The sequence below is a fragment of the Pinus tabuliformis genome, chromosome J, assembly GCF_031772625.1.
Source record: "Pinus tabuliformis cultivar Carrire ecotype Pingquan chromosome J, CPIR1, whole genome shotgun sequence".
Lineage (NCBI taxonomy): Eukaryota > Viridiplantae > Streptophyta > Pinopsida > Pinales > Pinaceae > Pinus > Pinus tabuliformis.
In genome coordinates this window covers 1,276,868,939-1,276,887,312 of record NC_142295.1, presented here as the reverse complement: position 1 = coordinate 1,276,887,312, position 18,374 = coordinate 1,276,868,939, and the positions used below count along the sequence as shown (strand labels likewise).

Here is an 18,374-nt window from a genome sequence, read left to right as displayed (position 1 = left end):
TGCTACAAGTACTCAGACTCAGAGAAAATAATTGACGGAGAAAATTTTTCAAAACACAGTACGCCTCGTATCCCGTACGCCTATTTCAAACACCTGATATTTCGAGAAGATGAAACTATTTGATGCCAAATGAAACGCCCAAACCGTTTGGGCAACCCTTTTGAATCAACAATCAACGGCTGAAATTGTTGCAATCGTCTAACATATAATCCTGTGGCTTACAAGATGACAAGTAGGCAGAAAGGGGAGTTGATCTCAGAGGGATCGCCTGACGGGGTAATGATCTCAGAGGGAACGCCTTACGGCGTAATTATGGGAAAAAAATATGATTGAATGGATGTGCTATCCTGTTTTTCAAAAGAAAAAAGACTGCATATACAGGGCAGGACGCATCTACAGGCATAGCCGATGCCCCTTCTCCGATTCCTAAAAGATAGCTGTGTTCTTTTCTTCCCGTAAAAAAGGTAGCTGTGTATTTCACTGAAAGATAGCTGTGTTTTTGCCTTGCTGAAAGAAAGTATGCGGAAAATGAAACAGTAGATACCGGGAAGATTTTATGTGAAACAGATTGAAATTTTGGTAGACAACTCCCATTTTTTCTATGAAACAAACAAATTGACAAAATAGGTAGTGGGAAAATTTTAAGTGAAACAGATTGAAAGAATGTGTTATAATATATTTTCAAAAGAATAAAAGAATGCATATACAGGACGGGACGCATCTACAGGCATGGTGGATGCCCCTTCTTCCTACGCCTAAATGTAGGCGTGCAATTACAATTACAAAAATGATTATACCAAAGGCTGGCAAGATTTGGTAGTGGGATCCCACATAGCCGGCAGCAGAAATGCCCGTCCATTAACTCCGCGGGCATTGTAGCTCGCCCCACTTATTTTATCCATCAGAAGCTCCCCAGGGAAGCCCGGGTAAGCCCCCTTTCCATATATTCCGGAGCAGGCGGAGACGGCCTCTAAAGGTGCAGCGGCATCCCCTTGGAAGTAGCCGGTGTTGAATGGATTGGTGGTTGTTCCTGCCAGAACGGTGGCCATGTTGATGATCATGCCATCAATGCCCACGTCTCCGTTTGGTGCCACCAGGGGAGGAGTCTGGGGTCCGTACATGGGCTGATGAAATGGCCACGCGCACTGTCCAGGGCACTGACTCGCAGAATTCCCAACCCACGCGTATGGAATTGGAAGCTGCTCATCATGCTTCTCCTCCTTCCCCTGCAACATTCGGCTTCCTGTACTTGATAATACATTGAGATTGAGAGTGGCATGGAATCCGCAGGAGCTCATGCAGAAACCCTCCACAGTGACATCCTCGGAGGTGAGAACCAAGTACACAGCATTGGCATTTCCGGGTGATTTCCGAGGAGGCAGAGCCCCCGACTTGAGGGCAGCTTCAACCAGAGCAGCAATGTCAGTCCTCTTGAGTGACTTGCCGAGGGAGTATTGTTGGTCCACCTTCTGCTTTCCAAGCATCACAACACTGGATGTGGATGTGGATGTGGATGTGGCGGCCTTGTTAGAGGGGGTGCCTTCATACTTGTGCGTGGTCTTCCACCAAGTGGAGGCGGAGGGCTGATTTGCTTTTCCCTCTGACGTCTTTGCCCCAAGAGATTGTACAAAATCCCCCACAATGGAGCGTTGAACAGGGGTGAACTGCCCATACCAAATCAGATGGAGAGGAATCACCCCACTGGCAGAGAGCAGAGGACCATCATGGTAAGTCAAAACAACAGATGGCTCTTCCACCAAAGCAGCAAGTTTCCTGGACTGTCCACCAGCAGCAGCGGCGGATGCCCACAATACCGCCATACAAAACACGCCCATTTGCAGGATCACAGTCAGTCGAAGCCGCGAACCACAAGCAGCCATTTGAAGGCAAGCTGATAAAATACCCTGCAACCTTCACTATCACTATGGATCGATCAGAAGAGATCCAAAGGAATCAAACAATGAAGAAAGAAGCTACAATCAAGAAAGAAGTTACTGGTAGGGAAGAAAATACGGTTGTGAGATTGAAGAGCAGAGTAAAGGGATGAGGTTTAAGTAGGGGGGTTGTGGAAGCGAGGACGCGGTTACGCAGAAGGAGGTGGTGACAGCAATGGACAGAGGGGTGCCATGCTGGCCGGCATTAGAGATGCCAAATGAAACACCCAAACCGTTTGGGCAACCCTTTTGAATCAACAATCAACCGCTGAAATTGTTGCAATCGTCTAACATATAATCCTGTGGCTTACAAGATGACAAGTAGGCAGAGAGGGGATCTATAATCCTGTGGCTTACAAGATGACAAGTAGGCAGAGAGGGGAGTTGATCTCAGAGGGAACGCCTTACGGCGTAAAAATCTGGGAATCTGCATAATTCCCATATGACATATAAATATAAATATAAATATTATAAATATAAATATAATATTTATGAAATTATTTTTGAAAATAGAAGAGTACTGCAAAAACCAAAACCACAATTGCAATAAGCAAAATCTGCATAATTCCCCTATTAAATAATTCCCATATTACATATAAATATAATATTTATGAAATTATTTTTGAAAATAGAAGAGTACTGCAAAAACCAAAACCACAATTGCAATAAGCAAAATCTGCATAATTCCCCTATTAAATATATAGCTCCACAAATACATTAAAGAAAAATCTGCATAATTCCCCTATTAAATATATAGCTCCACAAATACGTTAAAGAAAAATCTGCATAATTCCCATATTAAATATATAGCTCCACAAATACATTAAAGCAAAATCTGCATAATTCCCCTATTAAATATATAGCTCCTTAATGCAAAAGAAAGGGCAGACATTCCATAATTGCAATATTAAATATATAGCTCCTTAATGCAAAAGAAAGGGGAGACATTCCATAATTGCGAAACTTCTGAGCCTCAAATATTCGGAATCTCATAGCCAGATTCTCAGATTCCAATACATTTGTTTGGAATTATTACCAAATAGTGCATCAAATATTTATTATCCACAAAAAAAATGGGAGAATTATTACAATCTGCCTTCTCAACATAACGCCATAGCATAGCACCGCACCACAGTCGTCATCATTTGTTTTGTTCACCACCGAAGGGGCTCTTTACAGCGTCCATGAAGCTCTGCGTAGTACCCTTCGCCTTGTCCCCCGCCTGCATTAACATCATCCAAACTCAATTAAATCCAATACACTTTCATATTCAATTAATAATTACCTGTTTAATCATGAAATAAAAAACAACCTGTTGGAAGAAAGAGCCAGTTTGTTCTTTGCCCTCTTGGGCTTTTCCCATGATGGACTGACCCATTCCCTTGGTCGCATCAGTCCCTTGAGAAGCCTTCTCCTCAGTCATATCCTTCATCCCCTTCATGATGCAAAATATAAAATACCATCACCAGCAGCAATAACATCAATAACGAATATAAAATACCATCACCAGCAGCAATAACATCAATAGTAACTGATACACTCTAGTCCTTAAAAAACAGTCCTTTCAAAAATAAATCAAAGGAGTTGAAATATGACCACTAAACACAAAAATTACTTGAGTTGTTTGCTGGGCTTGTTCAGCCTTCTCCTGCCCATATTGCTTGCACTGCTCCGCCATCTTTGTTAATAGATCGATCGATTTCTTCAACACTAATACAAGTAATGTAATGTGATCATTTGCGTTGAGAAGAATGAGTAGCAGAGTCCCTTATATATAATGAGGGAGCGGAGCGAGTGAGATGGACATATGTGTCTTCTATGTGATACTGCTTTCAACAAATGTAGCCCAAACTTGAAGTCGTGGCACCCATGCATAGAGATAACAACGGAGACATTAAAGAATACCATTAGCAGACAATGAGGCGCGCTCTGTACAAAATCCCCCACAATGGAGCGTTGAACAGGGGTGAACTGCCCATACCAAATCAGATGGAGAGGAATCACCCCACTGGTAGAGAGCAGAGGACCATCATGGTAAGTCAAAACAACAGATGGCTCTTCCACCAACGCAGCAAGTTTCCTGGACTGTCCACCACCAGCAGCGGCGGATGCCCACAATACCGCCATACAAAACACGCCCATTTGCAGGATCACAGTCAGTCGAAGCCGCGAACCACAAGCAGCCATTTGAAGGCAAGCTGATAAAATACCCTGCAACCTTCACTATCACTATGGATCGATCAGAAGAGATCCAAAGGAATCAAACAATGAAGAAAGAAGCTACAATCAAGAAAGAAGTTACTGGTAGGGAAGAAAATACGGTTGTGAGATTGAAGAGCAAAGGGATGAGGTTTAAGTAGGGGGGGTTGTGGAAGCGAGGACGCGGTTACGCAGAAGGAGGTGGTGACAGCAATGGACAGAGGGGTGCCATGCTGGCCGGCATTACAGATGCCAAATGAAACGCCCAAACCGTTTGGGCAACCCTTTTGAATCAACAATCAACGGCTGAAATTGTTGCAATCATCTAACATATAATCTTGTGCTTACAAGATGACAAGTAGGTAGAGAGGGGAGTTGATCTCAGAGGGCGTAATTAATATTAAAAGGAAATAGATTAGTGAAGTATATAGGCTAGTAACTATGGGATTATCTGCAGTACAACTAGTGTATATATTAGTACTACTAAGGACTGAAATGTTTTTTTGTATCAATTAGAATTTTTCGTATGGTAATTCCTAATTGAGTAAAAATCGAGATGGAAATGGATGTTGGGAAGAACCGTGTACCTAGAGGAAATTGGGTGGATAAGTTTGGAGAAAAACAAATTTAATTAATCCTCTTTAGAAGAATAAAACATTTGGTTTTACCGAAACTTATATTCTTACCTCGAAGTTTAGATATCAGAGAAACTCATAAATATTTCCTTACAACCCATCGTATAGATCACTTTATCTCATAATTAACTTTGGAAGTAAACTAATTCACACATAACTAAAAGGAAATTGTAAGAAGTAACGGAAATTCATGAAAATACAACTAAAATAAATATTATTCCATTAAAAATTTTTATAATAAGGAGAAACAATTCGAAAGTTTCCTAATGAGGAGAAACAAAAATTATGATTAAATAGTAGAGTGTCCGTGGTTTGTATGGTAATTTACAATCATGTCAATATAGTGGGGATGGTGTTAACATCTAGCCTCCATCTATCCTAAAAGAAACAAAGACGTAATCAGCCATATATTTCATGATGGAATTGCTACTCATCACAGAACTTAACAGGAAAATTTAGATTCGAAGGCATAATTTTTTACACGCTTTATAGCACACATCATTAAGGTAAAGAAATTCATGTGAACATACATCAATGGAAGCATTAAAAATAAACACATCTAATTCAAAGAGAGAAATATTACAGAACTGCCTTAAATTGGATCTTGCCCAAATAATACATCAAGGTCAAAAGGAATTACCAAAATTCAATTTCGGAATAAAACCCAGCCAACCCTTTTAGGAAAGGGAATGGTTATATATCTAAAACAAATTACAAAAATAACTATGAACGCTATTACATAGTAGCATTTGAAAACTAAGAACCATATAATGAGTCCTTAAATAAAATAAACTATGTTTCTTTAAACATATAAAGTGGTATTATCAGCAAAGAAGTTTTATCCGGTGGAATTTACACTACATAGAAGCGTTTTAACGTTTTTGGTAACCCCATAGAATGGATTGCACCAACCTAGAGAGAGATTCGAACCAAAAAAATCACTATTCAGTTGAAATATGCAAAATTTTTTCTATCTAAAACACATCAACATGACGTAATTCTTACCTACATAGCAGATAGGAAAAGGACATGATCGTAATGAGTTACGGAGGAAAGGAAATTAATGCTAATTAATGCCCTAGGGAACGGAAAGTTACATAGACACTACATGCATATAGCTGAAAAGGGAATGACCCTTTGATAACTTGGCGCACCTTCGCCATGTATCCAGCAAAGTATCAAAGTCAATGTTTAGTGCATTCTACCAAGAAGGAATACAATTATACAACAGAGTGGTAAGTATCATTAGGAGCACAAAACTTACCTATGTTAGAAATATTGAATTCAGGACTCCATATTCAGGATTTCTCATCGAACTGCCATGGATTCAAGGTTATAATCAACTCTCATCACTTAGGAAAAGAAACAAAAGAAATCAAGTTAAGAGATTGAGAAGTACAATCACCTATGGAAATTAAAAAAAAAATCTAGCATTACCTGTCTATTTTTGCTTGTAAGAGTAAAATAAACTACCAGTGGCAACAAGTGGTATTTGGTACCCTTTCTAGGGAAGCCCTCATTTAATCACAAGCATGGCTAGGAAGCTTTATAAAGCAGGTTGCTACTTCCTAGAGAGCCTTAGCTTGACAAATAGGCATGTGAACTTGGTGAGTCTTTCATTCATCTTGCCCTTCTCCTCTGAGATGATGAGGAGGTCATTTTCCTTTATAACATATGCTCCCTAAAGTGTGAGATTAGAGGGAGAGACGATGGTCAAAATACTTTATATAAATATTGTTTTCTTTGAAAAGAGAGAGAGAGGATTGGAGCTTCGGGAATACGAGAAACCTGATACAACACATATATATAAAACATCTAAAATCATGTCCTGAGTTAGGAATTCCCATCCTCAATAGCTATGTCAGAGAGATTTGTCAATAAAGGGATATGAAGATCATGTCTGCCGATAAGAAAAATCCAGAACTTGTGTCATAATAAGATCCTTCTGATGAGATGTCTCTAAAAAATAATATACGTAGCTTGGGAGAGGAAACAACGCTGAGTGATGTAAGCCTCTACCGAAGGTCTTGATTTTTGTTTCAACTTAAAAACATCGTTCCATACATGTGAATAAAGGCGTTGAGGTCAAACATTTATGAAATCATCTATTTACCAGTAAATAATGGAGACTGTTAACGGGCGTGAGGATGGCCGCCAATAATGGGGATGGTCTCCAAGATGCAAAATACAATCTATGAAGTGTGAATAATGTTTTTGTCATCGAACAATTTTATAATCATTTTAACTAGGAGCCAATAATGAAAACCCCTAACCAAACACAAGGTAACCTACCACTAATGTCTGCAAGTTCCAAGGCACTGAAGTGTTTCTGGTTCTGCTTCCTAGATAGAGTGTTGAAGTCAATAGGAAGAGACCTATTGAAAGGTAGGAAATAATATGTCCTACATCAATCGACATGAAACGGGATAAGAATGATTGCTTTTCGAAGAAAGTTTAAACATTGGGTAAAATCAACAGAGGGCATGATGGAAGAATATTCTTGATGGATTGATGGAGGAAACAAAAGATAAAGGATTTCCCTTGAAAAATAGAAGGCACGGCACAAAGGTTTTAACCATGCAGCACTAGACTCATGAACATTAAAGAGTTTTAGGATAAAGAGATGCAAGAACATCGAGGTATGTAGGCTAAACTCATAGGATGGTAAGGTTCATATTCAGAGCCCGTCACAACGAATGTTTTGGTGAGGGAGTGTCATGTTCAAGGGAGCGACTGCTGCCAAAAAAGTCTTTTCAAAATACTCACATAAGGAAATTATATTGTCCATTTTTCCCATATGATTAATTTAATGAGTCCAGACGGGTAAACTCGGTTGTCTTTTCATATTTCGAGAGTTTGAGAAGATCGTAAAGAATGACTCTAGGGTGGTCCCTTTGTCATAGTTTTTAGCTGGCTGCGGCAAAGGTTTAATAATATACCCGAATAGGTTCCTTTTCCGTAAGTTAGTCTACGAAGTCCAGATAAAGAGAAAAACCTACACTCAATAGAAGTTTGCATCATTTTTTATGAGTATGAGGAGACAGAGTAAACTCAATATTTGTTGTGAAATTTTAATGAGTCATGTGAATATGGCAAACTCAATAGATATTCATCAAATTTTAACGAGTCCAATGAAGAAAACTCGAGGTATCCTTTTCATGTTAATGAGCGAGGAAAAAAGGTAAAAGAACTGCTCATTCCTTCTTCGTATTTTTAACGAGCCCGAAGAAGGGAGAAACTCGGGGATTTTTCAATTTAAAAGCGAGAAAGAGTCCCAAAAAAGAAAGCACTCATAGTGAATCGAACATGGTCATTTCTACAATTCAGCCCTGAAAATCCTTTCATCAAAGCAGTGGCAATATTTGATAATATGTCTACATGGCACCTAATAAATAACACATGAAATGAACTACTTATACTTCAATTACTTTAATTAAGACAAGTCGTACCTCCAGAATGACTATAAGGAAGCTTTTGAGCCTCCATGTTCACCATTTGCATCATTTGAGTGCTGTGAGAGTGTTCTAGAGTGAAAGAGGAGCAAATCTTCTCTGAACTTTTGTGGGCAATCCAGGTGACCATTCCACTTGTCGTTTGTTCTAAGGAGATGGAAAAACCCTTAACATTCATTTACTGACCTTTTTTAGTTGCATTGCGGGTGGGGTTTTAGAACTTGGGGAGACCCTCACTCATTAAATGCGACTAACACCCCTGTGTAGGTCTATAGGGGAATTAAACACCCTTCACGACCTAGAGGAGGATGTTAGTGCACCCTGCTTTCCATAAGGGGGGTGTTGGTGCATGAGGGCACATTATAAAACCCTATTAAGTGATTTCTCAAGCATTTTTGCCCCATTTTAATTGATTTATGGGTTGATTTGTGTAGTTTTTTATCCATCAACATGAGTTTATGGAGGGAACAAGCTCATGATCGCCAGGAACTACTTATGAAAAAATATCAAGCTTGCATACTTGAATTGTGCCGATTTGGTTTGATGAAATATGCAAGGCTTGACCTAATGAAAGGTTAGGAAGAACTTTTAAGCTAGATCATTCAGTGTTGGGATGAACACAAAGGGGTCTTCTAGATTAGGGGTCATGAGCTCTCAATCAGCATAGATGATACCTATTTTCTGTCTGGTTTATTGTGTAGATGTGTATGATCAAACTTGACAGGGGGTAGAACAGATCCACGGTCCACCCTAGAGCTGATCCAGACTTATTGTATCCCTGAGAGTGGGCTAGTGAGCAATAGGATCCTTATCAAGTGGATTAGATCTAGGTCCATGAGGGCCATATTGTTGATGATAGTACACTTGGTGGGGTCTAAGAGTTCCCATGTGGCGATAAAGGCCCAATTGTTTCTTGCGACTGATTGTGTCCAGCCTCATATCTTCAACTGGTGTGAGGCCATTCCTCGTCCATTGAAAGCGGAGCTAATGACATGTATGACTCGAACCCAACAGATTTTTAGGTATGGTACTTTCATTGTATCATCTATAATTGAGAGGGTGCCCATTATGAGATCACTGATGACTGTAGGTCAGCTAGATACGAGGGAGCCTAGGCAAGGGAGATGGGAATCTCTTGATCCTCACACTAGAGGGGGACCCATCCGACATTTTCTTGAAGAATATTTCTTCGAGTGGCTCAGCGGTTAGATCTTGATGATAGATGACTATGCCTACGAGGGAATGGACTTTATTGGTGATCCTTATTTGATACTACCACCTGGTACAAATTGGAGGCCTCAACGTAAGAAGGTTTTTTGAGAGTACCTTAAAGTAGTTTATAGCTTTTGAATGTTTATGTAATGTTTTTATTGTTATGGGTGAACAAAAATGAAGCTTTTTCTTGACATAGATGTGGCACCAGTACGAGTTGCAGGTATGCCTTGTCATGCGATGTGAGGGGACTAGCTACCTGGAGCTAGCGTAGGAGCAATTGCCGAAGATGGGGATGATGCACAAAGTCTCTGCGAGGTTCTTAGGACCTCGAAGGTCTGAGAATGGGTGTTCCCCGCTTTCCCATGAGGGAGATTCCCGCTCACATGCAACAAGCCATTGTTGGTGTGCCTGAGTGGTTTATGGTTCCTCTTCAGAGGATAGCTAGAGTTGTAATCACTTTTCATTAGCAGTAGGCTCTTGTAGCAGGTGCATGGTATAGCCAACAAGTGTTTATAGTGAGGATTAGTAGCCATTTTGTACTTAAAAACACCCAATTTTTGGGTAATTTTTTTATGTAAAAGACTAGATTCGATATATATATATATATATATATATATATATATATATATATATATATATATATATATATATATATATATATATATATATATATATATATGTGTGTGTGTGTGTGTGTGTGTGTGTGTGTGTGTGTGTGTGTGTGTATATATATATGTATATGTATATATATATACTGATATTTTAGTATTTTATGATGTAAATGTTTTTTAAGTGTTTTTGTAAATTTTTAACTGTGTAAATATTTACTTTCATACATGTATCTACAATAAATGAGATAGATGCCAGTCTAATACATAGTTTTCCAATCAATCAACAACTGCATTAAATTGTTGAGGAATGTGTTCATATGAAATAAACTCAAATTGACGTTCCAAGAGTTGTACCCTTAAATAATGACGTAACAATATTGGATTGTGAATGTGATAACGATTTGTCAATTGGATAACAATAAGTTGATAGTATAAACTGACCACCAGATTGGAGATGTTCCGAGATGATGCTTCAGTGAGAAGTGAAATTACAGACATATACTCAGGAATATTGTTGGTGGCAGTACCAAGAAAGACTCCCCGAGAATAAATCAGTTCTGACTCAGGTGTGTAAATGACCCAAGCAGCTGATACAACATGTTGTGTGTGACGATTGACACCATCCACGTATCCTACATATGTTAAGGGTAATGAAGACATCTACATGACGAGAAATATGTATGAAAAAAATACTCAAAAAATACCAAAAAATACAGTCACATCAAAAAGAAGAAAAACTTATAAATACATACAATTGCAAAGTACATGCCTAGTGTAGTACTAGGCATAATACTTTTTCAGATAGAGCCCGTTTCAGGGCTCCTTGAGCAGGATTCTGTCATATTCCTAAAGTTCATATTCCCCATTTGAGAGGGCCTTGGTGACGACATATGGACTGATCAATAAGGGTTGAAGCATTCTTGTCCCCAAGAGGTCATGTTTTTTATCATAGAGCATAATAAGATCGCCCTCTTGGTAAGAACGAGACTTGACCTTTTTGTCATACTAGGCTTTGACCCGACACTTGTGGACTTCGAGTGCCAATTCAACATCTCGATAGGTTTCATCCAATTGATTCAGGTATAGCAGGCACTCTTCCTTGGTAGTGGTGTTGGGAAAGAGTTCAACAACAATTTTTAGGGAAGGAATCTGGCACTCGATAGGTAAAACCTATTCCAGGCCATAAGCTAGTTGAAATGATGTAAAGCCTATAGTGGTTTTGACCGAAGTTCAATATTCCCACAACAGAGGATATAACATTCAGTGCCAGTGGGTTTTTTGATTCCCTACTAACCTCCAGATAATGGTCTTTAAGACACCATTAACGATTTCTACTTGGCCATTAGCTTGGGGGTGGTAGGAGGATGATTAGTCCTTTAAAAAGCTGAGAAACGATGTTAAGTCAAACATCATGTGATTTTGAAAATGAGACCCATGGTTTGTAATGATCATGCGGGGCACACCGAAACAACATATAACTTGATTGAACAGGAATAACATCGCAGTTTCTCCATCAGTCCCAGAAGTGGGAAGGGCTTCGACCTATTTCGTGAAATACTCCACAATTATAATAATGTAGTTGTGTTTAGTAGAGGAAATGGGGTTGCATGTGATGAAGTCGATACCTGATTTGGAAAAAGGGCCGATGGAGATAACTAGGTGAAGTAGGGCTGAGGGAGCACACATTTTATTTATAAAAACTTAACAAGGGTGGCACTGCTAGATTTCCTTGATACAATCTTTGAACAAGGTTGGCCAGTAGTAGCGTGTGCATTAAATTTTCTGAGAAGTAGACATGCCAAAAAGATGATAGCCACATGCCCCAACATGGCAGTCATTTAAAATGTGTTCCGCCTCTTGATGAGTGAGGAAATGTCGAAGAAATGTATTAGCACCATGGTGATATAAGGTATTGCTCAACACTAAATATTGTCGCGCTTGGTGGCAGATGTGATGAAAGTCACCTGACGATAGTTCAAGGAGGAAATGTTGTGCTTGGAGGTAGACAAGAATGTCACCATACGAAGGGTCAGTAGAGTTGATCAGATGGATAGATTCATTTGGGAGAGGGTTGTGGGCTGTCTCATTTGGATCGACAATGGGAAGATCTCACAGAATTTCAGTGAATACTAAGGATTTTTTCGCCTTGGCAGTGGTGAAAACTAAATCAAATTGTTGGAGGATAACTATCCATTTGTAATATTTTCCTCCAACTTCTTGACGATACAAAATATGTCTCATGGGATTCTCCAAAGCAATGACGGTAGTCTATCGTAGTAGTATATAATGTCAGAATCGATTGACAACAAAGACAACTGCCAAGGACAACTTTTCCACATGTGAATATCTGAGTTTGGGCCCAGCCAGGCCTTTCGATAGATAATAGATCACATGCTCACTCAGATCATCATGAGTTTGGACCAACACCATTCCAAGAGAGGATGGCAAGGTTGCCAGATAGAGGAGAAAGTTGTGCCCATAGTTGGGAGCACTAAGCAGTGGGGTTGATATAAGTGCCTTTTTTAAGGCCTCAAATGATCATTGGGCTTGATCATCCTTCAAGTATGGTACTCCCTTCTTTAGTAGGCGCATAAAGCCTTTCGTCAACTCGGCATAATTTTTAATGAACCGTCGTAAGAATTTTTCTTTCCCTTGCAAATGTTGGAGCTGAAAAATGGATTGTGGTTCAAGCAATTGTGTAATTTCCTTTACCTTATTAGGATCAACCCTAATCTCGTGTTTTGGTAAAATGAAACCAAGTAGGCATCCAGAATCAACAAAGAAAGAACATTTTGGTGAATTCAGTTATAAAACCTAAACCTATGAAATATTGCTCGTAAATGAACTAGCTGCTGAGTTCGCTTCTTGGAATGGGTTGGAAGGTCATCCAAGTAATCCTGAACAATATGTTCGATATCATGGAATGCATAGTCCATGGCCTATTGAAATGTTTCTCCAACATTATTTAACCGAATGGGAGTTTTCAATATTAAAATATTCCCCAAGGGCAAATGAAGGCAGTTTTGTTTTGGTCCACCGGATTTATGGCGATCTAGTTATAACTTGAGAAACCATCAATAAATGAGAAGGATTCGAAACCAGCGTAGTCATCGATTATTAGGTCGATGAACGGTGTCAGATAATTATCTTTTGGATACATAGTGTTCAAGTCTCGGTAATCGAAATAGACACGGATGGTACCATGTTTCTTATCTATAGGAACCATATTGGAAACCCATTCCATTAATGGAATGGGGTAGACGAAACTAGCACGTAACATTTTTTCTACCCCAATCTTGATGGATGCAATTTTGCATGGGTGGACTTGTTAAAGCCTTTGGTAGATAGGCTTGGCATTGTCACACAACTTGATCTCATGCTCGATAGTAGATGGATCTATGCTAGGAATTTCCTTCTAATACCAAGCAAATACATCAAAAAATTCCTTAAAAAGGTAGTTGAAGCTTTCAATTTCATCAGGAGTGTAATCGGTTCTAATCTGGATGTTTTCCATGATGCCTGTCTTGAATGAAATATCGATGAGAAATGTATTTGAAAGATTTCCAATGTTCCCTTCCAAATCCAAATTTTGGATAGTCGTATAAGGTGAGGGAACAATTTCAGTTGTGTCAAAAGACAGGATTTGAATGGGCATCATGTCCAAATCAGATATCAAAATGCGCTGGTGAGAATCCTCCCAAGGTCACTCTTCTAAACACGTGATCTCTCGAATAGCTTCGTCCGAAGGTAGTACTTGATTGAGGAGATCATTAGAAGGAGCATATATGGGAGAGGAGATGTTACCATTGTTCATTACGAAAGTGACTGGAGATTCAGATAAATATTGAATGGCCTGGTAGGCCAATTCAGCTGGTGACAATGCATTTGTTCTCTATAAGAGTCAATTCCTGAAGGGGCTGGGAGGATCCAAGGATCGGTCAGTTCATGAGGAATAGATGAGACCATAGAGATAGTCCCTGAAACTGTGGGCCGCAGGAGAGGAAAACAACCAATCAGGGAAGAGCCCTTTAATAGACGGTATCGATATTAACGTAAGAGTCAGAAATACCACCCACTAAGGGTACAAAGCCACAAGGTAAAGGGGAGTAATCTGGGGTGAAAAAGGATAGCTGGTCCACTATGACTATCCTTCGATCTAATGGAAATAGGATGATACAAAATATAGTAGACACAATGGCAGTCATGTCATAAGTCCAACTATGACCCAAAAGTAGATTATAGTCGAGTTTTTGATCCATGACTTTGATATCCACTCTTATTGTTTTCCCACTCAAAATGATGGGGTAGCTCGCAAGGTAACCTTTTAGGATGAAAGTGTGGCTATCGAAAGATTTAAGGTAATTTGATGGTGGTGAGAGGGTTGGAGAACCCAAGGTGAGCCAACATGAAGCTGGCATGATGCAAGTTGAAGCACCTTCCTCAATGACAGTTCTATGTACCCCTCACCCTTTCAAAAATATTTGTGCCTAAAATGGAAGCTGGTATGAAAGGGGAGGTTTACATTTGTCCACGTCAAAAATTTCAAGCATGGAATCGTGAGGGTCAACCCCACCAGTTGATGAAAGAAGAGCTTTCCTTTACGTTGGACAAGTTTGCAATACTTCGAGCGCCAACATAGTTGACGGTGATTGCACCAAATCTTCTATAAAATTGTAACTATAGGCATCACACACATATGTATTATGCATTGTGTGATGAAGTGCCCCTTTTGGGGGGTGAATCACAAGATCAGCAACGAGCCTTTTGATATGGAGATCATTAGGAGACAATGGGTTTTGAATCGAGGAGGCTTCCTCTACATTAGCGACTGGAGCTCCATATGTTTTGGCTTTGGTTTGAAGATCGACAGTTTCAAAGGTGTAAATGGTAGATGGTCATTAACCATTTGACGGATGATGCGAGCCACCATTGCCCCCTTTTGGGGGTTGAGGTTGGTTTGCATTAAGATGCTAGTGCTACTGAACAAGGAAAGGGTTTTTTAGGACTACGGGGATTCGGCCAGTGTCCTTTTGAGAAGGCAAATATATGCATTCATAGAGACATGAACAAAGATGTTTCATATGGTATTCCGAACATAGTTTGCAAGGGAACTTGACAACTTTGTCCTTTCCATTGTCAGGAGGCGTAACAGGGCTCTGCTTTGGGTTGGACTAATTGGTTAACTGGTATTCAAAAGGAGTGGTCTTTTTCTTGTTCTTCTTCTTCTTATTGCCAATTTTTGTGTAGACTGTACAGAGTTTATCGCAGCAGCAGGAAGAGTAGTCAATTAGGTAGCGGGGTAAACTAAAAATTGGACAATCTAACCGCTAAGTTGTTTTACAGTAGCCCCAAAGGTATCGCAAATAATACCTTTAGTGTGGACACGGGGTTGATGAGTAGCAGGAGCATTGGAGCTTCTAGGGGCATTGTGAATGACATCATATAATGTGGCAGATTGTGAATAAATCAAATCTATGTTCTAGGCACATCAAATGGATTGGTCTTCCGTGACCACACCACCTAAGGCAACATCCTTAACAATTTCAGGGAGCAGGAATTTGCAGAACCAATCCGTTAATAGATAATTTCGGAGGGGAGCTTTGACTAGACTTCACCCACGTCTCCATTCATGGATTTGATCAGAGATGTGGGTGGCAGTGTCCTGACATAAATAAGTAAGGATTTCCATCCCAGTTTCATAGTGGATGGGTAGCTGAAAGTGATTTAAAAATTCCATTGCTAAACCGCCAAAGGTATTGAATGACACGTGTGGTAACTCAATGTACTACTTGGTTGCATTTCCAGTAAGTGTATGGGGGGAGAGCCGTAGATGGATACTATCATCCACCATGGATTTAGAAATGCACCATAAATGATCAGTGGTGATGTGTGTGCCTGGATCCTCCACTTGTTTCCCTTCGAATTTGGGTATGTCTGTGGGAATTTTGTGCGGGATTGGAGGCCATAGTAAGTTGTGATAGATAGGGTCATTGGTGAGTTTGTACAAATTTTGGATGTCAAGCATTGCTAAGAAAGGCAAGGTATTTGATGCCCCTAATTCAGACCAAGCTGATGACAAATGACTTTGGGATCCTTGCGGCCCTCCCATCATATTGTTCCCAACATTATACACAAGATCTTTGGAATAATAATTTCCTTGGGGCATAGTCATATATTCTGGATGTCCACAAGGGTTGTTAGGCTAGGGGGTATAAGTGCCCCCAGGATAAGGAGTGCCCCCTTGACTCATTTGAGTTTGAGAATGGGGTGCCCATATGGATTGAGCGAGACCTTTGTGAGGGATCCTGCTACCCATGTAATTAGCTATAGCCTTTAACTCACATAAGGAGGATTCATCTCAATCAATGACTGTCCCTATTATCCTGTAAATGGAGGGAGAACAATAATGTTCTTGACCAATATATGCATATTGGGAACGTTGCCCTGAAGCATTTGAACTTGCGGGATGGAGCTAACTAATGTACTCCAAGCAAAAGGGTTCCTGAAGGGACCCGTTATAACTATGCTATATGGAGTGCTTGTTGATGTTCCAAGAGCTGACACAAAAAGTGTGGAAACCAGTATGTACTGGGTTCCACTCATGTTGGGTGTCACTATAGTGATTGGACCTGACACAGTTGGGATAGCGGGGTTTTCCATCAGAGGTGTAGTGCTGACTGTCGACTGGAGAGGTGGAGGTGGACCAAAAGTGTCCAAAAAAATCCGTGACCCATTAATCATTGATGGGATGGTAGGTATAGGTTTAGGATAATACATATGAGGTACAAGTGAAACCGTAATCAGTAGTGGTCCTAATGGATTTGTGATCGGAGGATTATATGGAGGAATGAAACCTTCAGTAAAGAAATTTTCTGGTAAACTTGAGTCAGATCTTCTGGGATATCTAAACTGATTCAATGTGAGATCTTAGAGACTGATTACCCAAAGATGGGTAATTTGTCTCACTAGGTCTCAACGAATCCTCCATAGTTAGTGGGGGAAGACTTAGTAGCCGTCTAGATTAACGAAGAGGGTCAGATGTAGCCACGGTGACTGATAAATTTTATCAATAGATTTTACATTGATATTTATTAAAGTCTCGGTGATAACAAACTGAAACCTAAAAAATAAAAAAATACTCTAATGAAGTCAATCAATAAGTAAAGGGTATGACCATGTCTGATAACCACCATTTGCTAGAGATGAAACCCAGTATCACAATGGATAAAAGAGAGTTTTCCAAATTTATAGTTATGATTACTCTTGAGCTTCGCTCGAACCTCAGATTAAGAGGTGAAGTACTCTCATGAAGATGAGCACCCTCCAAAAAACCGAAGATAGAGTAGGTTTGTTTGTGTAAGGTACCAGGGCAGCCCTCCCTAGTCACCTTGTGTTCGTCCCTAAAATGTATGGCCACTATGTTTACCTCAAATCACAGACACTACTAGGGGGGACATTGCCACAAACAGTACACTATGTGGGCAGGATACCTATGTTGGGAAATACAGAGAGGGGGAGTGAATTAGTATTCCTTATCAATTATTACTTTTAATTCTCTTCAGAGAATTAGTTAATCTTCAATTATCATTAATGTTTATGCAGTAACAAGAGTGAATAAAAGAACATAGGAGGCACACAAATTTTAGGTGGCAAACCCCCTCGAGGTCAAAAACCACTGAATTCTTTTCTAATAATTCTTTAATCTTCAACTCCAATTTAAAAGAAAGCTCCAAGTTCCTTGAATCTAGAAAAGCATTCTTCTCTATTTCCCATTGGATGGAAGCTCCAATGCCCGAGATTTTTCAGTAGTAAACTAAACAGATGTCCCAACACCCAATGAGATACAACTCACGATAGCACCACCCTACCACCCTGAAGTTTTCATAGGCTTGAACTTGTTGGTGACTTCAAGCACCAGCCTAGCACCACCCTACCTCCCTATAGAATAATAAAAGAATAATGGACTCTCGTACCAGGGAAAATGGTCCACTTTACAATGGTATACAATGATGTAAAAGAAGAAGACACACTAGACCATAACCCCAACTATGAGACAACCACCTAATGACCTAATGATGGTCCTAGACCTTGTAGAAATTTTGAATAATTGAACACATATTCAATGGAGATTATCCTGATCATGTACTATTGCGGAATACATACACAATACATAAGCTCCTCTATGTTGATCATCAATATAGCAGCATCAATAACAATAAAACATCAAGAGCATTCACACATTAACACATTATGTAACCTAGGGAAAGCATCTCGCTAGAAACCCCAGCTATCTGTATATTAATGATTGAGACCATGTAACATTACAAA

At 39.7% G+C, this 18,374-nt stretch overlaps 1 protein-coding gene and 1 pseudogene across 1 annotated transcript; both read right to left on the bottom strand.

Moving 5' to 3' along the window:
• Positions 1 to 655: 655 nt before the first annotated feature.
• On the bottom strand, positions 656 to 1,996 carry LOC149231899 (protein EXORDIUM-like 2 pseudogene; annotated as a pseudogene).
• Positions 1,997 to 2,988: 992 nt separating this feature from the next.
• LOC149231898 (uncharacterized) lies at positions 2,989 to 3,658 on the bottom strand. Its single transcript, XM_089376384.1, has 3 exons — positions 3,550 to 3,658; positions 3,247 to 3,369; positions 2,989 to 3,156 (listed from the first exon to the last, which is right to left on the bottom strand). The coding sequence occupies exons 1-3, from the start codon at positions 3,610 to 3,612 to the stop codon at positions 3,076 to 3,078; spliced, it is 267 nt and encodes an 88-aa protein (XP_089232510.1). The 5' UTR covers positions 3,613 to 3,658; the 3' UTR covers positions 2,989 to 3,075.
• Between the last annotated feature and the right edge of the window lie 14,716 nt (positions 3,659 to 18,374).